Consider the following 22,281-nt stretch of genomic DNA (forward strand, 5'->3'; position numbering starts at 1 on the left):
TCTCTCTCTCTCTCTCTCTCTTTATGTATATATATATACGCACCAATAGTCTCGTTGTGTTGGCAACAAGAGAATATCCTTCTCAAAAAACCCACGACTTTCACGGTAAAAAGCGCCAAATGGAGCGGCCTCTTCAAACGGAAACATCCGAATAGAGTAAAAGAAAGGCACATCGTGCAAGCACAATATTTCCATCGGCGGGGTAGGGTAGGCGAATCCTTCGCACCGAGAGAAACCACACGAACGAAGCACGCGATACCCAGACGGTCGCTTTCCAGCAAACCCCCTCCAAAGCAAGTAAAAATAATAACAAGAACGAAGGGCGCACCAGGCGCCCATGTTTCAAAAATCGTGCGTACACCCTAAGACGCACCACAGTACGCCCAAACGGCCAGTACACCGGGGAGTAAAGCAAACAACAACCGAACTACTGTCGTATCAAAGACTCTTACGGCGTAATGGGAAAACATGCCGAGAAACATGGCAACCACACCAGTGACCNCCACAATGGCGCCAAGTTGACGATGAATGAGGCGCAGAGTACAACGCTGAGAGACCGTAAGGAAGTGATCAGCAAGACCATAGTATATAGTAAGGCCAAGTAACACTTCCAGCACCTGCGCAGCTTCACACACACCACCAATTCGCGCATGCCAAGTCCTGAAGTGCAACTTGGACCGTGTGAACTTGCTCCACTCAATCATGATAATGCCAAAGGTACTGAAGAATTTCAAAGTGAGAGCATGTCGGCGATGCGCCTCTGCCACCATAACGCGTCGCGGACCCAAGTTTCGTGAGTGACCACGAATTGTGGCAATGGTGTGCAGAAGTTCCGGGAGAACTCCCATGAATGCAATTGCCATCGATACGGGGTGATACAGGAACACATCACCCCACCACGTCTCACTCGCGTGCAGAACAATAAACACAAAGGCTAGAATGCCAATGATTGAAACAGCCTGACGCACAAGCGTGCAAACATGCGAAAATCTCCTCTCATGATACAGGGGACTACCATGGGTAACAGAGCTAACCACATGCACTTCAGTATTTGGAGTGAGTCTTCGATCCTCAGTCGGGGAGGTCGTCATGAGCCAGCGCAAAGGGACTTGTGTACACCAACTTCTGGTACCTATGTATAGGTGACCAACGAATACAAGAGTAGAAGAGTATAAACACAAATGAATATATGCAGGTGTAGTTATGATTTTGGCGTGAAATTAATGACAACGGTGTGTAAAAGCTCTCTGGATAACCAATTCGGCATTGCTTACATCTAAAGGAGTCCTATACATAACAGGGGCTACACCCTCCTATTTTTCTTCTAAAGAGGTTGTATCGAGCCTCTCTTTGAAATTCTCATTTTCCGCCTTTCAACTTGTTGATAAAACGCGAACCGTCACATCACCACTCTCCGTCGCAACGCTGATGGTGCAGTCCCCAAGCGAACCGGCGGGCTGGAGACATGGTATAACCAGCAAGGAGTCCATAGGCTCCACAACCTGAAGCTCACATTGGACCGTGTGGTGTCGCACATACTGAGAACGAACCACTACTCTATCCGCCGGTATTTGCCCCTTGATTCCTTCACCCTGACGACCATCGTTAGCCAATACAAAAAATACAATGGCGGGATCAGTGTAGCTGCACTCTCTCACCTGCATTCGTATTACAAGTGTGCTGTGCACTTTGGCCGGGTAAATTTCAACCTGGGGATTTCGTGTCACCTCGTAGTAAGAACCGCTTCCCTGCGGCCACGACACGGACACAATCTTCTTTTCCCACACGGGCAACGGCGTAAGCCGTGGCGCTGAGAGTGAACTCCATATCGTAAAGTCGAGTTTTGCACGCGATCCCACCGGATTCACACACACAACGAGTGTATACGTCTGAAACGGAGACACTTCGGCTTCTAGATACACACAGTCATCCACAACGAAGCTACTTGACGCTACAATACTCTCTTCACTCAAAACTCCAACCGACCGTGAAGGTCTGTCCTCCACCATGGTCGACATCACAAGAAACATCCCGAGAGCGACTTCACCACTATCTGACGCACGTACCTTCATAACGAGAACCCCTTTCCTCGTTTCATCATTTCCAAAGGCGCTACCAGAGTCAAAGCTGAGACTGAGTTGCGCGTTATCATCACCAGCGCCATAATCTCCACTGCATTCCACTGTGTCTCCATACGTCATTGTGTTCCAGTGGTACGAGAGCTCTTCCTTCCAAATAATGAACCCAGAACGGCTGAATATGCGCAGGAAGAACTTCCCCATGACTCCACCTGTGTGAGAACTTGGAACCACCCAATAGTTGTCTCCTGCCCGCACAATACCCTCAAATGAAATGGAGTCCGTGACCACGTAACTTGTTGCTGCCACAATCTGCTCTGTATCGTGTTTGTATCGGACAGGAAAATGCTTGTTTTGAAGAATATGTATGGCAAGTGACTCAACATCAGTAGGTGTAAAGCGCGTGTCAGGTACAGCGAGATTAATGAAAAATGGTGATTTTTGAGTTATTTTTAGTCTGTAGTGAGGATTGAGGTGCCAGTGATGTTCAAAACACGACCCACCGGCGCTGTTTTGGTCCCACTCGCCCTCTAAAACACGTTCATTAAATCCATGAAACACATGGCACATATGCACCTCACTCAATGCGGAAATAAAATCGGTGTATGACAACCAGAATGAGACGGACTTGTTAGCCGAGCGTTGCCCGCGGAGTGCGGCATCAACATCCCGGTGTCGGTTCCACAGTGAAGACTCGTCAGACCAGTCACCCTTCCACTGTGCGCTTGCCCAAAGGCTAGAAAGCTCAATAAGCCGCATTCCATATACCTGCTGCACTTGAAGGATACGATACACATGGCGTGGCTCTATGCCAGGAGGTGTATTCCTCGATGAACCGCTCATCGCCACCATCATGGCCCCTGCAGCGTAAAGGTCGAGCATTGTCAACCACCACTCATCGGCCTGGAAACCCTCATGGTGCAAGAATCGCACAATACCCACCCCACCACTTAGGTCACTCAAAGTTTTGGAGCAGTTCGTTTGTCGTTCATTGTTGTTGTCACTATTCATGTTCAGCAAATCGGTTGGAATAAGACTGCGGGCGCGAAGATTGTGGATAATCCTGCTGCTCCTATCTATCCTCTGGGAAGGCATCCGAATCCTTGGGTTGTCAAAAAGAGACATATCAAGTGCAGGATAGCCACCGTGCATCTTTGCAAGAGCCTTTTCGAGAATGCATGGCCAGAAGTACTTCCCGTCCACTGGTTGAGTGAAGATAAGATTGTCCTTGCTGTCCACGGGAAGGAAGTCATCAACGATGACGTACCTCCACGCTCCATCAATGTGAACGCGCAGGCCATACACTCCATGACTTCCACAGTGTGAACGCAGCACCGTGTTTTGGAGAGTCTCCAAATCTGTGGAAACAGCTTCCACACAGGTGAAAATCCACGAGAAAGATGGGCGACAGTTCCGCGGCATCGCCACGTGGTCCACTTCCTCTTCTTCAGGGAACAGCATCGCGGATGGATAAATATCGCACACACGGCGCCAACCAGAGATACCATACTTTGTTGTTGCCCGATGTTGCACGCCCACATCATCGGCAGCGAATTGAGTGTCGTAAAACCACGCATGCTTCTGTTCACAAAGCTGTGCTATGGCTGGGACAGGGTTCTCGTCAAATAGGACCTCGTGGACGCTACATGAGAAAGACAGCAAGGCTGCCTCCACATCATGCATCTTTAGACGTTTTCGCTCGGTACCGTCGCCGTGTGCCGCTGTGCCGTTTAGTGAAGGGTCACCTGTCTTTCCTACACCTGCAGCACGGAACACGGGGGCTGACGAATCCGGTTCGTTGCCGCCATTATGATTGGCATTACAACTAGTCAAAACCTCCTCGGATGGACTGGGGGCCTCCAACCCCCGCTCCGCCGCCTTGTCCTTCTTCTCCCGGTTCCGCTCTAGATGTGCCTGTATCACCGCTAGGAGCGAGGGTCGTATCCCACTCTTGTCAAGTATTATGTACTCAATTACCGGATTAGTCTTGGCGAGCTGCAGAAGTGAAGTTCCTGCAGACATAGTCAATGGGTTATCAGTGAGATTAATCCTCACAACGGATGGGTGCTGCCGCAATGCGAGACAAAGCGCGTCAATGGCGTCGTTATCCAACTGCTGCTCGCGGAGGTCGAGGGTGCGGATATTTCTACAGCAACGGATGATCTCCAGGAGCGGGAGTATGCCCTTTGGGCCTAAGAAGTTCTTGGAGAGGTCAATGAGCGTCAGGCTATTGAACTCGTCAGGGACGTTGGAGAGGACGTGGCATATCGCGGAGTTCTTGCGGCATTGCAGCTCCGTACACTTCCGTTCGTAGATTTCCCGCAGGGAGAGCCCTGCGTAGTAAGAGGCCATGCCACCGGAGAGGAAAGGAAAGAGTGTGAGAGAGTGAGAAAGAAAGACACTATCTTCTCTTCCCCTTGTACTCTTCAATTTAAACCCGAAATATATGGAAAAGAAGAAAATTACAACAGCCAGACAGGCACCAAAACAAGCAAGTGAAGAGCACAGAGACGGAATTGCATTGCGATGAATGGCAGACAACACATCTACGTATTTGCAAAATTAGCGCGAGTATCCTCGCTTTTGTTATTCATATGCTTTCCATACACCAGGGCTATACCGGATACAGCTTCTCAGAAACCTTGCTCGTGGTACGAGCCGGCATGACATGCTCCATTACGCCGCTCCTTTCTATATGCTCTCGCAAGCTTTCCTGTGCTTCGTACATAAGCAGGCGCGATGGGCACTCGCCTACGATGTTCTGCTCATCATCTGTCATATTCTTCACATTCAGATCCACCGGCCGCGTAGAGTCTGAAGGCGCCACATCTCCCAATTGTGGGGAATAGCTCCAGCGGAGCAGTACCTCTTTGCACAATATAAACACGAATACAGCGTAGCAAAATACATTAATGAGGTAGGCGCACACGAGGCCTGGTATAAGGCACAAGGTACGATTTGGTGGGAGACACGGGATAATGTATTTGTGAATGATAATAAGGAGTGCAGTAGGATTGATGAGCCGGAAGAAGATCCACCCCAGAAAGGTAGTATATAGTGCCGCGGCGTACGCCTTTGTGTTACTCATGCCATTTTCTTCCAATGTAGCCCGCGCATGTAGAGGTAGGTTGGTAGCCTCCACCAGCATGAAGCAGGCAAGGATAAACAGACCATAAGGACATGCATTGACAAACATGTAAATTCCATAGGGAATGCTCGCCACAATATGGTGTATGAGGAAGCCAAGCCACTGTGGCGGCTGGTAAATCAAAAGCAGGACAGAGTCGTAGAGAAAATAACCGAGACTAATACATAAGACACCTTGAAGAAATGAAACATCGCCAAGGGGTTCATAGTAGCTTCCCCACTTCATAACAGCAACCCCAATAATCAAGGAGGGTACAACAATAAGGGAATGTACGACGGATATTGCTCGGGAGCACACATCAGACTGGATGGCCAACGACATTCTCCGAAAAGGGCGGTAGTAGCTCGCGAGCAGCGACCAGGCATATAGGAACAGCAGACAAAAGCTGATAAATGCAAAAGCGATAGCGAGAAAGCGCTGACTGACTGAAAGACCCCCTGCACCGTTGCAACAGGCAACGGCTGGGCTTGGCTCACTCCAATCACTAGTGATGTGATCCATTTCAAACACCTCAAGGAAACTACATAAATAAAAGAGTAAAACACACATTAAAAAAAAAACAGGCATCATGAACAGCAAACATTATCAAAGATGATAGCACGAAAAAAAAAAATGAACAGGACACACAAATATTGATATCTATTTGGCGCGTTTGCCTTGTTTTATGCTCTCCCCCAAATCCCACCCGTGTTNCACTAGTGATGTGATCCATTTCAAACACCTCAAGGAAACTACATAAATAAAAGAGTAAAACACACATTAAAAAAAAACAGGCATCATGAACAGCAAACATTATCAAAGATGATAGCACGAAAAAAAAAATGAACAGGACACACAAATATTGATATCTATTTGGCGCGTTTGCCTTGTTTTATGCTCTCCCCCAAATCCCACCCGTGTTGACCGTATGTGCAAAAATGAGTTGGACATGTCTCGCTCGCTTTCCTGCAATGGAAACGACCCCCTTCTCTTTCTTCTATGCGCTGCCCATTGCCCAGCACTTACACATGCTGCTTCTGTTGCTGCCCCCCTTCAGCTATTCCACACCTTTCTATCAGCGTGGCCGGGAGCTACGCAACTTTGACTGTCTTAGCTCGCGCGGCACTCGCCTGAACACGGTAGGCGATGCGTGCGAGCCACGCTGCAAGCCCAACCATCGCTAGGAAGAACACACACGACACGATCCAAAGCCGCCCAAAGTCGCTGTAGCCATGAAACTCCAATGGAACGGCGGTGGCAACCCACAGTGGAATCGTTGCTGCCCACGAAGCGATGACTGCCACAATCTTGAGTAGTCCCGGGCGGTGCGCACCCCCTTTCTCACCCAGCGGCTCACAGAAGAGAAACGCCAGAAATGGGATAAACCACACAAAGTACTGCACTGTGCACACCTTGTTGAACGCGACGAAAAGTACCGTTTGAATGCAGCATGCATGGGCGATGTTTCGGCGCAGCTTAAACGAAACAAAGAAGAGAACGATGGCTTGTGGCACAAACGCGAAAAGGCCAGGTGAGTAGTCAACTCCAACGCCTACATGACGGCGCGCCATATTCAAGTACATGAGCAGCCAGTAAGGGGAGAAGTTGTGGCGGTGATCCTCGCGGTACACGTGGTAAATAAACGCCTCATCCAGGTACTGCTGGCCAAACCACCAGTAACATAGGTAGGTGGGGACTGCGAAGGAAACAACAGCAATGATACCGCAGAGGATCGCCACTGGCGCCACGCGTGCAAATCGCTGTAAAGTGTTAGCAGTTTCAGCCCGCTCCCACAAGCCCAGCACCAACGGGAGAGCGTAGATTACGGGATAAATCTTGAAATGGACAGCAAAGCCCAAAATGGCGGCAGCTTGGTAGTACTTGAATTGCGAAAATTTCGACAGTACGAGGAGGCTCATAAAGGTGATCAGCATATCGCTGTTCCCGCGTGTCGAGACGTTCAAGACGATGGGATTGAAAAGAATGAAAAGTGACACCATCAATTTTGCGCTTTTCTCCGTTGCAAACTTCACCAGGACATCGTAGCAGTAGTACGCAGCACCCAGATCACAGGAGGCGAACAGAACCTTCCCTATTGGATTAGCCACCAGCACGCTCGGCAGCATGAGGACGGCAAGGAGAGGTGTGTAGCGGAACGTCGTGCGGTCGAACGGTGAGCCGCCCCCCCACATCTCCCGCGCACCGTCCACGATGATCATATAGTCGATATCCGTATACTTTACGCGGAAGTAGCGGTCATGAAAATGTGCGTATATGATGAGGAGCAGTCGTATGACGCCGCCCCACCACAAGAGCCTACCAATGGTGACGCGGTCTACCCACGTCGGCTTCTGCTGCTGCATCACAAACTATTGTGATTATCACCTACCACCATCAAGAAACTGCATTGAAAGGGGAAGCCTCACGTGGGAACGTATAAAGCAGGAGGTGGTTGAAGATGCGGAAACAGAAGACTCAAGAGAGACATTTTGAGAGAGAGAGAAATTATTCTGATTCTGAATGAATCCATCGCATTTCCCAAATAAAGTGAAACAACAACGACAACGGTGAAGCAACGAAGAAAAAAAAGACAAATCCTTACATGGACACACATTGCCACACCACAGATAATAACAGCAACGCTACAAAAAGGAAAGTAGTCAATACTCATTACCTCACCAACCGTCGTGTAAAGTACCTTTTTTTTAAATATCCCAAACTGCGTAGAGTAATACTGTCGTTTTGTGTGAAGCCATTTTAGGTATTTTTTTGTATGTCACTCTTTGCAATTCATCGGTACTGAGCGGAGAGCCATTGATGTGCCATTAATGGCGCCGACGCCTCCATTCAGTTCTGCCGAGTCCGCCGTGTTGGACGTGATCGAGTGACTGTCAACACTTAACGCGCCGGCCAGCCAAGACCCGCCGCGGGGTACGCGTCTCAACGCTCCGTTTAAAACGTTTTATTCGTGTGTGTCACGCCTAGACCACTTATGATCGTGCCCCCCTCATTCTCTACCTGCGTGGCTGCCCGCCTATACCTTCATTTCCTATGCAGACGCGGGAGAGGGCTTGGAAAAACAGAGTATTCTACAGCAAAAGCAGTAATATACCCACCGCACCCGCTGAAGCCCGTTTCGTCGACGAGACAGGAGAGAGAAGTGCGTCATCGCATGAGATGCGAGACACAGAAAGAGAGACAAATACACACGCACACAGAGGGAAGGAAACAAAAAAGTATTCACACAGAGATCACAAGATCCATGCGTCTCTGCTGAGTGGCGTTTCTAACATGACAGCACTGGGGAGGTAGAACTCTCTTTGTTGCTGCTATTCGTCGCTGCTGCCGCGCCTCTTAGTCTTGCGCGGACTGGCTCAGGCGCTGAATGACAAGCTCCTGCTCCTGCTCCACCTTGCGGAGGGAGTCATACTCGGCGACATAGCGGTCCAGCTCCGTCTGTTTCTCGCGCAGCCGAACCTGTGCCTCCTGGACTGTGCGGAAGCGTTCCTCCGCCTCGCTCTCTACGATGTTGCGGGACCCGATCGCCTTGAGCTTTTCTTCCTCAATGGCTTTGCCCAGCTGCTCGACAATCGACATGGTTTGGTTCACTATGTTCTTGAAGTCGTCCATGCGGGTGGTGAAGCGCTTCTCCACCTCGATGGTCTTCAGTAGCTGGTCGAACCTCTCCGGATCATACATGCGGATGGCGCCCTGGGCGTCAAACATGACAATTTTATCATCATCCATGATTCGAAAATAAGCAGCACCTTCGTTTCGCTCTTCCCCTTTCTTGCTTTTGTCCTTCCTAAACGACCAAACCAAACTGGGTCCGATAAGCACAGCGAGAGGGAAAGAGATTTACAAAGAAGACGACACACCTTCAGAGAGAGATTCGCCAGGTACTTCAGCCCCTGGCGTTGACTACTCTCTTTAGGTTTTTTTTTTCGTTCCACCTCTCTCTCTCTCTCTCACACCCACACCCACTCCATTAAGGCTATTGTGTGATCAATCGCACGCTGACTTCACCAGCAAAGCCATTAAGAATAAGATGAAAAGTCTATCTTCCTTCTCTTCATTTCCATAACTCATTCCGCATACTCCACGCAGCAATCGACCACATCCTCGAGCACCTGCGGTCGAAGATACAGCTGCTGATTCATGTGATACAATGCAAGGTACCGTTGATCGCGTCGGCGAAGCAGCGCCGCGTGGTTTGCTAGTGCCTGCGGAAGCGCCCACACGCTCCCGCCAATACCATGGAAGTGCAGCGCCTGGGAGAGCCACCGCATCACAGCGGGAACAGAGATATCGCCATTTTCCGATGAGCCTTCTGCTTCTGTTGTGGCGGCGCAGAGGTGCAGCGATTCGGCGACGGGGGCGAGATCGCGTGGGTACCCTTCGGCACTTGTGAGGGTTTGGACCAGAGAAACAGCGGTGCTGTAGACAGATTTCTGCGTCATGAAAATGTGGGAGAGGGGATGGTGCGGCGACATTTCTCCACAGCGATGCAGGAGACCACGGTAGCGCTTCTCCAATGTGCGTCGCAGATTCATAACAAAATCCGAGGAGAACTCCTTCTCCGAGAGACCAAACTCCGTCAAGAAACTTCTCTGCGATGCAAAGAGCAGATTCACATTATCAAGAATAACTGTAGCCTCAATAGGATGCGGACACTGCTGCAGTTGCTCACTGAAAAGGCGCTGTATCCAATCCACCACGAGCTCCTCGCCATGACTTCGCATTGTCCCTCCTGCGCAAGTGTTCACAACGTTCTTCTCCAACACACGAACCACAATGCCGCCTTCGCCAATGACATTAGGTCCCGTGTTGTAGATTGTAAGATTGTGATGCTGCGCGCTACGAATCTCGATCTGAGTCACAGTACTAATGTCGGGCAAGAGAGAGGGAGTTACCATTCGGACAGCCTGATCCTCTTTCCCCTTCGGGAGCGGTGTCCACAACTCCTTTACAATACTTGATGGTTCATTTTGGCCAAGCCGCCCACGGTGCACAATCACACGAACGGGTACCGACACAGATCGGTTAGTGAGCACATCCACAGTTTGAATAACACGCGGCACTACCGCCAGGCAGTACAGCTGTCGGAGGGCTTGCAGGTGTACCTTGTTGTCAGAAGCCGTATCAGGCCAGATGGGGTAAAAAGCCATGATGAGTGCGGCGACGGAGGAGAGGGAGCTGGAGAGCGTCAACTGTCCTCCACCAAGGAACAACAGTCCAGTGGCCATGGAGACGGCAAGGTGATCGCCGTACTTCACCTTGGTGCGCTTGTACAACTTTTGCATGGCGGCGAGGCACTGCGCATCACCTGTTCCAGCCATGATAAGTGCTATTGCCACTGTACACGCTGAGAGACATGCTTGAAATGCACCAGTGGATCGTTGAATAGTCGAAATCACAGCTCCCGTGGTGCCAATATGTCCTCTAATGAAACCGTTCAGCTCGGCAAGCACAACACCCTCCGCATCAGCATCCATCGATCCTGCAAAGCGCATTCCCAAGGCTAGCACAGCACCAGCGAGACAATGACCAAGATTCATCATGAGATAACGGATTTGTGCAGGCACAAGCCCACTCTGCTTCGGTGACTTTGCAAGTCGCAGCAGACATGATGGAACACTACGCCAGAGCCACTCTCTTGTAGGTTCAATATTTGACCACATAATGAGAGAGGACATCATAGACCGAAGAAGACAAAGGTCCGGAGATATGCCCTGCAAACCAACAAGTCGGTTTGGCGGGGCCACCTTTGTTGCCATGGAAGTGTCATCTGTCTGCATGTATATGAAACCCAACGCCACTGTCGCCGCGGGACCGGAGACTGCGATGTTGAAGCGATCACCCTCAAATACTCGGGTGCAGTGACTTCGAAAGGAATCCTTTGCATTCCGTGCCAGAAGTCCTCGCGTCAAGAAGTGTCCGTTGTCAGGGTTGAGCTCGTTGAAAGTCTCCAAACCTTCACACGCTGATGGAACTGCCTCGCGACGTCCTCCTTCCATAAATTTCAACAGACGGTTCTCGACATTCGGCACACCATGTGAACTCCCAATTCCGAGCAAAAGAAGCCCAAGGCCAAAACCAGCTCCCAGCGCATACCCCTCACGATCACGAAAGTGCTCATCTGAGGGAAGACGTGACATTTGAATGAGAAGCATTTCGACCAAGAAGGCGTCGGGTGATTGCTGGTGCAGAATACCAATAGACACCAATGCAGCAGTCTGAACATCCAGAGAAACTTCGATATCTTCCGTAGCAGGGGTGAGTGACTGAACGTGCATTGACAGACAATTAAAGACAATGCTATTGCATGTCCCACGAAGGCTACAGCTTAGACCCAACATTACGGCAATGGTGACTGCCTCTCGCCCAGAGTACTGTGATTGTGGTGACACAAGAAGGGAATATATATCCGTCCTCTGAAGAACCTTCAAGTGACCTAAAATTCCTGCCGCAAGCAGTAACCCAGACCTTGAAGCTGGGCAAACAATGTTGCGTGTCTGATACAGCACCCAATCACGCGTGATGGATTGTTCCTCCTTCACTGGCTCGTGACCCTGAAAATGTGGCAGCGGAAGGAAACGAAGTCCCGCCGCACACCCATTGTGAAATAAGGGCCAGATAAGGTTCTCCGCGGATGCCTCTTCCGAAGTGTTGGTGATTGTGATCCCATCAGTGGTCCGTCCCTCAAGATTGAGACCTGGGATTGGCACGCTGTCACGTACTCTGAAGTTTTGCGTGCAAAGCGTGAACATACCACGCCCAACAGGGAGAGCCGTTGCGCGTATGGAAAGGGTCCTTAATGAGGTGTAGATGTCATCTACACCGTCCACTTGTCTCGGTAGTGCAATAGGTGCAGCAGTGTTCAACATGGTCTGCACAATATCCATGCGTGAGTCACCCCAGTGTTTGGGGAAGTCTGGACGCATAATAACACCGTCATCGTCGTTCAGTGTGGCGCGATACTGCTTCCCAATTGCCCGTTCCTGCGCCGTTCGCAAGACGTCACCTGCTGGGTTCGCATAGCGCGCAAGCGTCGGAGCATGACGCAATCGATCCAATCGACCAATAACCGCATTGAAATCATCGTCCCATGCGTCTTCTGGATGATCTCTAGCGATTGCTAACGCCCGCTCGATCGGCTGCGCCACGCCTACACACAGCTCCGACGACACGAATGTGGGATCAATGCCATACTTTAGAAGCCCTCTACAAAGAAGGTACCACCACCGTGAGGCAAGATTCTGCAGCGTGTGGGGCGCATCAAAGCAGTCAACCAGCATGAAGAACAGGCGATTAGCCATTGAGAGTGGCGAAGTGGAGCTGACGCCCTTGATGGCCGGCCACCCACCGGAGGCCCGCGCCTTTCCTTCAAGCACGCGCTGAAGGATAGTGTACAATACCGGAGGGTCACCATTCAATACAGCGTTTGCAGAAGAGTCAGCGTGGAAGATGAAGTGATCAAGAAGTATATGATCAGGCAGAGCGCGCTGAAAGGCCTGAGAGCATGATGATGTCGACGAAACTACAGAATGATGATTCGCGAGATCAGACGCCTCAGGAACACATAGGCACGTTGAGTAGTAGCGGACGTATTGGACCCATCCCATCACTTGACACAAACGGAGATTTAGCTGCGCTAGCGGCTCGAGCAAAGCCCAGAGACGCTCTTGCAGTTTAAAACTCTCACAAAGGAGGTGCAGAACAAACACACTGAGCCCACACTGATGCTTCGTCCAGAGGTGGTTTACTTGCATGTTGGATGGCATAGCCCCTCGAGTCCCCACCCCCTCGTTGTGACCAGAATTGCCAAGGGTACGATGCTGCAAAAGAGCGGCAGTTAAGAAAAAGGGATCGACGATAATATCACACAGTCGTGCATCATTTTCATCTGTTATGCCATCGCACAATGAGTCCACAACATCCGAACCACCACTGCTAATGCTCCCCGTCATGCTAGCACGCACAATATCCTCAATAAGCTTGATACAACCAGTTCCAAAGTCCAGTACCTTTCCCATACCTTTGCTTTCCCACGCACGACGCAGCAATTCACATTGCAGTGACGCTATACGCTCCGACTCCAGCACTGACTCCAGGGTCTCTAGGATAAAGTGAATAAGTGGATGCTGCTCCTCCAGGAGTGATGGAAAACTCACTACATAGGGCTTGCGATCCTGCTCATGTGCGTTATTTTCTTCCTTCTCCCTATCGCTGCTCGGGCGTGGGGAGGCCTGAAAGGCAACTGTCGAGCCTGCCTGGTAAAGAACTCCGTCAATGACAGTTTTTACTGGCAGAACACTTGCGAGGGACATGGTCGCCATGCTGTTCGACGGTGAAGGATCCTGCAAGATTGTTGGAACGTGGTATAGCGTCACCTCATTAACTGCCGGATGATGACACACCATTATGGGCTGAACCATAGACGCACGCAGGCAGGGGAGCACCATAGGAGGGCAGTTTGTCGACACGGTAAAGAGCAGTTCTAATGCCCCTTTTCCTGTTTGGAGGTTTGGTGTTTTAATAACATGCAATACACCGCGGAGTGCGTCAAAGAGAAACAGCGCCTGCAACGAGGCCTGTGGGTTCTCTGAAACGGTAACAGAGACAGACGCCCCTTTTACGCGTAGCTGTGGCACATGTAAACGTTGTGGCCACCAAATCCACAGCAAGACATCCAGATGCTCTACGACACTGGTCGCCGCGAGACGCACCTCGCTGCCACACGCAGCTACCGCCATCAAACGTCCTTCAAAGGCCTGAAATTGTGTGAGAACAGTTGCATCAATCAATGCATACTTTGACGCCACACTACTGCCGCTGTTGGTGGCGTTGGCCTGAGAGGACGGTGACACTACAGTTGCAGATGCACTAGCAGGAAGTGTCAACATGAGCTCAGCGTCTGCCACAGGCACATACACAGGCCGTATTGTCAGCTGCGAGGCCATCCACCACAAGTCTGCCGCCTGGTGCAAGGTGAAGCCGCACATCTGCAGTACCTTCGGCGACGCCCCACGTGAAGACTGCTGGCAGCCGTGAATCAGCACCCCACGCAGCCCCGGTACCACACTGGTGGGACTGATGTTTTTTAGAACAAAATGCGTGACAGAAGCGGGATGGAGGGTGCTGTACGCGGAGCAGATGATGGATGGCTGACGTGCGGTGTAATGACTAAGGCGGTTCTTTGGCTCATCACGGTGGAATACACATAAATATTCCTGCATTGCCCTGCCGCTAGAGTTATTATTCGATGCACCAAAGCGATTGTCGACGCCACCCTGCATACTTCTGTTCATATCACCCTCCTCATAATTGTCGTCTGGTGATACGCCTGAGGGATGCAAACCGCTCCGCAGATTGGAGGGTGCAGGGAAGCGCGTTAGGAATGCCCACTTCACGTTGCGGTGCGAGGTGGACAGGTGCACTTCCCCGTGGTAAAGCACGGAAACATCCCGCACGTCATCGGCCTTCTTTTCTCCCACTTTTATGGTGAAGACGCTCTGCATGCTGCAGATTATAGTGCGGCACGAATTGCTTTTTGTCTCACGGACCTGCGTCTAATAAGGCCTTTTCTTCTGCAAGAAATTCACAGCAAAAAAAGAAGAGTAGACAGGATAAAGAAAAAACTCCACACCTTCTCGACTATGATTCACATTCCATCACACAGACATTTCGTGCTACCAAGAAAATGAATTGTGATATACTCATTCACGTTTATGTGAGAAGGATAACAAAAACAAAAAAACTCACTCACACCCAAACAAAACTACCACCACCACCACTACCACTACCAACAACAACAGAGATCAAATATACAAAAACGAAAAACAAAGCACTGAGAAAAGCACAAAACAATCTGACACGAAGAAGTGTACGGCGGTCAGGGACTGATGGGAAAAGCAGTACTCTTCGCTTCATGGAATGGCACAACCTGATCCATGTTGTACATACATGTGGGACTCATCAGCGCACTGCTTAGCGGAAGCCACACAGCGTCTGCGAACAGGGCGAAGCGGTGTGAATGAACAGCAGTGGGATCAAACCAAAAAAATTCCGGATAACGTCCACTGGAAGTGGCGTGTGGAAGTATCAGTTCGTGTGTTCGGCTCTTCACACCAATTCCCACACGTTCGGCTGGCAGCCGCGGTGAACGCAGGTTTGAAGAGACGTGTCTGACGGATGAGTTACGCAGCAGAAGATGTCGGATGTGTGCCATCAGTTTTGACAGACAGGGATACAGGGGATCGGTGTCTGCGAATGCTCGCCACTGACCTTCAGTATGCACCCAATGCACACCATGAGAAATGCCACGCACTGGGAGTGGGCGCAGCGTAAAGAAAAAAAACAAGTCTGTGTCCTCTACATAAGCCGCATTCATGACGTTGAAAGCATGACTCTGATCCAGTGCTGAACGGTGACAGAAGGGTATTTCACCGGTCGAGCGCAGCCGTATCCCCTCCTGTCTTCTCCGCTTCTCCGTGATCCAGAATGATGAAGTGAACTTCATCTGACGGGCAAAGTAGAAGAGTTCTCTCTCCAGTTGGTGTGAATAGCGCTCTCCGGTGACGGCACAATAGGCAGCGTAGGAGTGAGGAGGAGGCGCGTTACTTGCTGAATGCCCACGTCGTGCAAACGCCACGGCTGTAGGAAAATTCGACCGACTCACGGGAAACGCCGGGCGCATATGAGAGAAGGACACAACTCTCTCAAAGAATAGGTGATCATCTGGAAGCGTGCACATGCGGAAGACAAGGCCGTTGAAGATTGAGAGGAATTAATAGATGAACATACACGGCACACAGAAACACCTACCAGTCTCATTCACAGAAGCGCATGAACACTGCAAATGGATGAATGCCCCCCCACCCCCCAAAACAACAACAACAACAACAACAGAGCGCATCCAACCAGGTAAATGACACAATTCCTACGCAATTATGCACTTATCCTTAACAAGAGTTCACCACGACTAGCCTTACTTCTTTCATCCAAATAGGTGAAGACTCGGAGCAATATCTTCTCACAGCCCTTAACCTCAGCGTAAGGACATGTGCTACAAAGAGTCACTTGTGCAAACTGCAGCACATCACTAGAGTAACCCTTATATATAGATATATTTGCCTCACGGATCCAACGGCTTTTTTTCTAGCATATCAAGGACTTCATTAAGGTCAACTGGCACCTCATGAAGAGTTGCTCCGTCGCATGCGTCCAACAGATCATGGAGCTCGTCGGCAATGCTCTGCATCTTGTCGTCCTCCGAGGAGTTTGATCCGGCAGCTACAAAGGCTGAGACAGGGGCAAAGTTGTGGCATCGAACAGCCGCTGTGCAAGTGCCACGATCCGCAAGCGCTGCTGCCACTGCACCCATCACAGGTGTTTTAAAGAATACTAAACTATCCGCCATTGCCGTCATAGCGTGCGGAAGAAATATCTCTGGTAGAGGTATCGTAGGGCTCTTGGGACACTTCTGTGAGATGCTTAGCATTCCTGAACCGATGGAGCTTGGAGGAGGTGCTGGCGCGAAGTGCGGTGTTGGCAGAGAGAGCCCACTACCGATTGATTCCGAACCGATCCCTGGAGCACTTCCAATTCGCTGCTCAGCGATATTTTCCACCCTTCTTGACGTCGATACTGTTGAATTGACAGCTGTAAACGTCACCGTCTGGTTTCCAAGGGAAGTGCGCCACAGACAGTTATAGATGACCTTAATGCTCAGAAGCCCCTCCACCTCCCACACCTTCTTCTCACAGAGGTCCTTCTCCAGGTGGGGGAGTTCGTTCATGTCCACAACAAGACACGTCGCCACTTCATGCATATCCATGCCCATTATTTCCACAAATAGTTCGTGAATGCGTAAGTAAGCATAAACAACACGTACTAGAGTCTTCAGAGAATTCTCCTGCTGAAATGTCAGTGAAGTGCCCTGGAACGCACTACTGGCGTAGGGCGGCGGTAACTTGGGAGATGAAAGGTTTGGAACTCTCAAATCCCGGAAGTACCAAATCTCCGCCACAGCACCCTTGACGCAGACAGCGAGTGCCACTTGCGACAGAGACCCTTTAGTGAGCCGTTGTGTCTGTAGAGCTTCCCTGTCAGCCACGTACGGTCCTTCATCTAGCATGCGCAAGTCCCCTAATATGAATGTATTGTCCTCACGCGTGTGACTTCTGCCATTGCGTACGAGACGAAGAAAACTGAGAATTAGAGTATCGTCCATTATTGTCTCCCTCTGTTTCTTTTCACCCCTCACGAGTGTCGTACCTCACTGCAGGCAGAAATATGATGCTTTCTTGCTATCGGCCGTTATATATAAATATAAAAAAAAAAACAGAAACCGAAACACCACCCCCATAAGGGAATACAAGTTGGTGCTGTTGCTCTCAGCACACACAGAGTAAAACCAACATGGGTGAAGTGAGTGAACATTGCGGAGTTAAACCACCTCGGGATGTCTTAACAACACAACAAGACTATTTTCCTTTAAATCGAATTGAAGTCAAAGCCTCCACTGCCCCTCCTCCTTGTTTCTGGTCCTGCTGACCAAATATTCACGGGTGGAGTGCAAGCACGCCGATCAGTGCTATTTTGGGGTCAAATTTGGCGCATCTTTGCCATGTGGCGGCTCGTCTCTCGGCACGTGCCTCTTGGCCATCTCCGCGATGGTCGGCACCATCGGGTAGTCGGGGTCCTCCTCTTCCTCCTTCCCGTCGTGCAGCACAAGGCCACCGCCCACCGCCACCGATGAGAGGAACGCGTCGCCGCAGAGAACGGGGATAAGCTCCCGGTCCCCCGTGGGCACCACGCGGGGAAGTGCGTGCTGTGCATGGGCGCGCAGGTGCAGCTGCAGAGACGAGGCGGCAATATCGCGACGGCACGCCTCTGTCTCCACCTCTGCGGCCCCATCGCCGTAGTGATGCGGGCACAAGCCGCGCGCCACGCACTTGCGGATGGCGTTGACGACACGGATAACATCGTACACGTCTTTCACGCCCGTGTGGGCTCGCACAGCTGCGCGGAAGTCAAAACCATGGGCGTCAATCATGTGCTGCAGGCAGTCCTCTGACTCAATGTCGCACAAGAGGCAGATGGCGGGCTCCACATCCCAGTCTCCCTCCAGTACCTCATCGTCATCGCCGCCGCCGTCGTCGTCCTCATCCCTTCCGTCAACATTACGCCCTCCATCGACATTATCATCCTCACCGTGATCCACTAACTCCGCGGTTTCCCCGACACCCACAGCTGCAACACAGAACGGCGCCAGTGCTGGAATCGTCTCGACGTTCCAATGGGTGTGCTCCTCCCGTTTCACGTGCACCGCCCACATCGCCTTGTCACCGCACTCCTCGCCGCAGACTGGGCAGTGCATTCGCCCATCCTCGCGGGGGAATATCAACCCATGAAGGTGCGCGAGAAAACCATCCAAGTCTGCGACGTCGTCGAAATGTGTGGGGTGAATACCATGCACGGCAACGTAGTGCTCCATGCTGCTGTCCTGCCCCCGAACTCGCTGCTGGCACACTATACAGGTCAAATCCATATTGCTGCTGCGCTGATGGCGCGCTAAGATCGCCTTGCAGGAGGCCTGCAGGCCCTTTAGATCAGACATGCAGTAACACTTTCTCCTTGGGCCTCACTGAATAACAACAATAACCCCAAGATAAAACAAAACAATGTAAGATGTGCTCTGGCTAAGATTTGGCACGCAAAAGTACTTGGGATTTACATTACAGGTAGAAATAGTAATAGATATGAAGGTACAGTGTGTGCGTGTGCGTGCATGCATGTATGTAAAAGGGAGGGCTCAACAGCTGCAGACACAAAACATAGGCATATGGGTCAGCAGAGTGCTGCTTCTTGACTACCCGGAGTCTTGTATCCCTTCCTCTGTTGTGGAAGGAAATGAGACAGACATACACGGATCCATAGTCCCACTTTCATTGTTAGTGTGCCTTGCAACAATTCCCGTCATCGTACTGGGGTGCCCCACTTTAGTTGCGTCAAACGGCAAAGTGAAAGATGAAGAATGAACAGGGTAGGACAGAGGTAAACAATACATCCAACGACGTCTTCAATGTCGCGAAAGCACGTAACAATATACAAAAGTTTCCCTTTCATTGTTGTTGTATGCTCCCCATTTGTCTTTTTCGTTCTTGCTTCTTTCTTTTAGAAAGAGATTCCCATTTGCTGCGTGGTTAAACTTCACGAATAATCAGACCACCTCTTTGCGCATGGGGCTTATACTCCTCTCCATCTGCCGCGTCTCCTCTTTCAGACTGCGGCGCATCTCATCAAGGGGCAGCCGCCACTGCAGCTCGATCTTCTCCCGCTCATCGCGTATGATACTCTTGCGGGCGTCACCGCTGCTGCTGCTGCGGTAGCTCTCCTCAGCGGGCTGCCTGATCGGCGGGGACGCCGACGTCATCAACTTCTGTATTGGTGTGCGTTCACTAATGGCGAGGCCCGCCTCGCGGTCGAAACGCTGCGGGGTCGCGAACTGCGCGGACTGCCGAGCGTCACCGTTCAAGCTCTCACTCCTAATGTCGTAGCTGTGGACACCGTAGCGGCCCCGGCCGCTGTCACCGCTCGCCCCACGCATGTCTGTCTGCTTCTTCCTGTTATCACTACACGACGGTAACGGGCTCGGACTGGCGTGCGTGAAGGCGGGCCGCGGTGCGTAGTGCGCCGGCCCATTGGCGCGCGGCGAGTCGGACGCGTCGCGCCGCGGCGAGACATAGTCTCCTAGGAGCGGTTGGCTTTCGAACGGCTCCGGTATCTCCGCCGGGAGGTCGATGATGTCGGGCTGAAAAAGGTACACCTGACTGTTGTGCAGTAGCTGCGTCGACCGCTCGAGGCGGTCCCAAGTGGAGTGCAGGTCATTGAACACGACGGCGGCGCTGGCAGCGAAGGCGCGGGGGATGGAACGGTGGTGGAAGAGGTTGTTGAAGGCGATGGTGGCGCGGTTGAGGAGTTGCGTCACTGACGGGCCGTAAGAGTCGAATAGGAACCGCAGATTGACCTTTTCCCCATCGCAGTCTGCGGCCACACAGATGGAGTACTGCATTGCTTGCGCGCTTCTTTTTTGTATTTCTGCCTTTCTTGTCGCAACTCGTCCCTTACACCCCTCTTCAAATGCGGCAGTGAGGACGCGGGTGAGGCAGCAGAAGCACAAACAAAACAAAGCAGAAACAGGAAAAGGAAGGTACAATGCCAGGATCCAAACTCTCCCCATAAAAACGAAAACGAGACAGAGTTGAGTATCAAGAGGCCACAAGGGAGCTGTTACATCCTCGTTCCCTCCCCTCTCTCTCTCTCTCTATATATATATATATATATATATATATGTATATATAAGCAAACAAAACATACACGCCTGCACCAGGAAAAGGAGGCGGCAGCATCGCATCCCTCAACTATTTTGCCTCTCACTGCAGCGTTGCCTCGTCAATGACGATGTCCTCCGCAAGCAGATCCTGCACTTGCCTTAGTGCACACATCATGGTTGTGGCGTCGCTTTCGGCTGAGGCGACGCGCTGCAACACCGCCGCCATGGCGCGCCGCCGCTCCTCCATCACGCCAATGCGCGTTGCCAGTACACTAACAGGCCGGTGCTCCTCCCGTACCTCCGCGAGCTGCACCTCCGTGAGTTCACGCGTGGCTACCGCTGCATCACTGGAATCTGGCGACATGCGCAGAGAGGCCATTAATAAGCGACGGATAGTGTTCCGCCTAGCCTCCTCAGCCTCCTGCCGCTTCGCTAGCAGTTCCAACTCCCACTGGTGGTGATGGAGATGGGCCATAACGTCCTTCACCTCCTCCGCAGCAGCCTGCTGCTCCTTGTATGCGATCTGGTATACTGCCAGTTCCACTTCGTTGACACGCTTCTTCTTTTCTAATTCCATGCGGCTGCTGGCGATGCCCACCCGCACATCGTCGAGGTAACGTGTAAGGATAGCGAGCTCCTCTTCACGGCACTTCGCGTGCATCTCACTTATTCCGCGCAGCGCCTCTTCACTTATCTGCTGCCGTGTCTCCCATTCATGCTGCAGCAGGGCATACATGCTACGCTCGTGCTTCACCGCCGTGAGTGCCGCACGGACCTTTTCGTACTCCCACTTGAGCTTCTGCACATGCTGCGTCATATCCTCGCAGCGGACGCGGTCAGACTCTAGTCGGTTATCCATTCCATTCGTCTCTTTGGAGAGACGCACCAGTTCCTCGCGCTCCTCATTTAAAAGTGACTCAGCATCCCGTACCTTCTTCAGGTCCTCAGGGTTCAGCGTGATTATGGCCTGATTGGGAGCGTCAATCCGTGCACTACTGTGGACATTGTCTCTGTTGTCATTTCTGTTGTTCGTGTCATTGTTATGGTTTTGGCTCGACGNCTCCTCTCCTGATTGCGTTTCGGAATCGGGTGCTGGCGGTGACGGACCAGCATAGTCCACTATCCGCTCCTCCGCGTCGACTCCGTAGCGACGCTCGCAATTATTCTTCTTCGTGGTGTGGTGATCGACGTGGCTAGGGCTAGCCGCAGAGTGGGCCTCTTCCACAGAGACAAACTTGGGCGGCGCTGACTGTACGAGCCTCGTCTCGAGCTCATTCAAATGCTGCTGCTCATTATGCAAGCGATGCCGTGTCTGCATTAGCTCGCAGAAAGCTTCATTTACCGCCGGAATTAGTGCGGTCTTCTGCTTCACCTCGTTTCGCGACTTATCGGAGAAGCTGAGGAGCGTGTACTTGGCGGAGCTGAGGTCTGCAATGAGACTGGGAACGTTCGCCAGCAGAACCTCCACGGAGAAGAGGAGGCGGCCCTCGTCATCCATGCGCTCCATTTCCCCCGTAGCCGCCACACACTATCGTATTTGACCAGTTACGTGAGGGGTCCTGCAGCAACACCTTTTTGCCCAAAAGAGCAGAGGAAGAGGAAAAAAAAATAAGATATGGGATATTGCCTACAAAGAGGAGAGACACACTCACACACAGACAGACTTAAAGGAAACCCGATTTCTCTTTACATTTGTGTTATGTTGTTGATCTCTTTTTTTTACACCCCCCAGAGGC

The 22,281-nt window shown here is 51.4% G+C and overlaps 11 protein-coding genes across 11 annotated transcripts; all 11 read right to left on the reverse strand.

The window, feature by feature from the left end:
* Window positions 1-362: 362 nt before the first annotated feature.
* DQ04_00361050 (ferric reductase transmembrane protein) lies at window positions 363-1,091 on the reverse strand (the record flags this gene model as incomplete). Its single annotated transcript, XM_009308837.1, has 1 exon — window positions 363-1,091. One exon carries the CDS (start codon window positions 1,089-1,091, stop codon window positions 363-365), a length of 729 nt encoding a protein of 242 aa, XP_009307112.1.
* Window positions 1,092-1,373: 282 nt separating this feature from the next.
* Window positions 1,374-4,430, reverse strand: DQ04_00361060 (calpain-like cysteine peptidase; the record flags this gene model as incomplete). The annotated part of the gene is made up of 1 exon (XM_009308838.1): window positions 1,374-4,430. One exon carries the CDS (start codon window positions 4,428-4,430, stop codon window positions 1,374-1,376), a length of 3,057 nt encoding a protein of 1,018 aa, XP_009307113.1.
* Window positions 4,431-4,692: 262 nt separating this feature from the next.
* Window positions 4,693-5,727, reverse strand: DQ04_00361070 (hypothetical protein; the record flags this gene model as incomplete). The annotated part of the gene is made up of 1 exon (XM_009308839.1): window positions 4,693-5,727. The coding sequence occupies one exon, from the start codon at window positions 5,725-5,727 to the stop codon at window positions 4,693-4,695; it is 1,035 nt and encodes a 344-aa protein (XP_009307114.1).
* Window positions 5,728-6,296: 569 nt separating this feature from the next.
* Window positions 6,297-7,568, reverse strand: DQ04_00361080 (mannosyltransferase; the record flags this gene model as incomplete). Its single annotated transcript, XM_009308840.1, has 1 exon — window positions 6,297-7,568. The coding sequence occupies one exon, from the start codon at window positions 7,566-7,568 to the stop codon at window positions 6,297-6,299; it is 1,272 nt and encodes a 423-aa protein (XP_009307115.1).
* A 991-nt stretch (window positions 7,569-8,559) lies between these two features.
* On the reverse strand, window positions 8,560-8,952 carry DQ04_00361090 (putative intraflagellar transport (IFT) protein; the record flags this gene model as incomplete). Its single annotated transcript, XM_009308841.1, has 1 exon — window positions 8,560-8,952. One exon carries the CDS (start codon window positions 8,950-8,952, stop codon window positions 8,560-8,562), a length of 393 nt encoding a protein of 130 aa, XP_009307116.1.
* A 338-nt stretch (window positions 8,953-9,290) lies between these two features.
* On the reverse strand, window positions 9,291-14,726 carry DQ04_00361100 (putative cyclosome subunit; the record flags this gene model as incomplete). Its single annotated transcript, XM_009308842.1, has 1 exon — window positions 9,291-14,726. The coding sequence occupies one exon, from the start codon at window positions 14,724-14,726 to the stop codon at window positions 9,291-9,293; it is 5,436 nt and encodes a 1,811-aa protein (XP_009307117.1).
* Window positions 14,727-15,100: 374 nt separating this feature from the next.
* On the reverse strand, window positions 15,101-15,961 carry DQ04_00361110 (hypothetical protein; the record flags this gene model as incomplete). Its single annotated transcript, XM_009308843.1, has 1 exon — window positions 15,101-15,961. One exon carries the CDS (start codon window positions 15,959-15,961, stop codon window positions 15,101-15,103), a length of 861 nt encoding a protein of 286 aa, XP_009307118.1.
* Window positions 15,962-16,342: 381 nt separating this feature from the next.
* On the reverse strand, window positions 16,343-17,440 carry DQ04_00361120 (hypothetical protein; the record flags this gene model as incomplete). Its single annotated transcript, XM_009308844.1, has 1 exon — window positions 16,343-17,440. The coding sequence occupies one exon, from the start codon at window positions 17,438-17,440 to the stop codon at window positions 16,343-16,345; it is 1,098 nt and encodes a 365-aa protein (XP_009307119.1).
* Window positions 17,441-17,803: 363 nt separating this feature from the next.
* Window positions 17,804-18,829, reverse strand: DQ04_00361130 (Zinc finger Transcription Factor family member (ztf-7); the record flags this gene model as incomplete). The annotated part of the gene is made up of 1 exon (XM_009308845.1): window positions 17,804-18,829. The coding sequence occupies one exon, from the start codon at window positions 18,827-18,829 to the stop codon at window positions 17,804-17,806; it is 1,026 nt and encodes a 341-aa protein (XP_009307120.1).
* Window positions 18,830-19,432: 603 nt separating this feature from the next.
* DQ04_00361140 (hypothetical protein) lies at window positions 19,433-20,284 on the reverse strand (the record flags this gene model as incomplete). Its single annotated transcript, XM_009308846.1, has 1 exon — window positions 19,433-20,284. One exon carries the CDS (start codon window positions 20,282-20,284, stop codon window positions 19,433-19,435), a length of 852 nt encoding a protein of 283 aa, XP_009307121.1.
* Window positions 20,285-20,645: 361 nt separating this feature from the next.
* Window positions 20,646-22,052, reverse strand: DQ04_00361150 (hypothetical protein; the record flags this gene model as incomplete). Its single annotated transcript, XM_009308847.1, has 1 exon — window positions 20,646-22,052. One exon carries the CDS (start codon window positions 22,050-22,052, stop codon window positions 20,646-20,648), a length of 1,407 nt encoding a protein of 468 aa, XP_009307122.1.
* Between the last annotated feature and the right edge of the window lie 229 nt (window positions 22,053-22,281).

This window comes from Trypanosoma grayi (assembly GCF_000691245.1).
Source record: "Trypanosoma grayi strain ANR4 Tgr_36_V1, whole genome shotgun sequence".
NCBI lineage: Eukaryota > Euglenozoa > Kinetoplastea > Trypanosomatida > Trypanosomatidae > Trypanosoma > Trypanosoma grayi.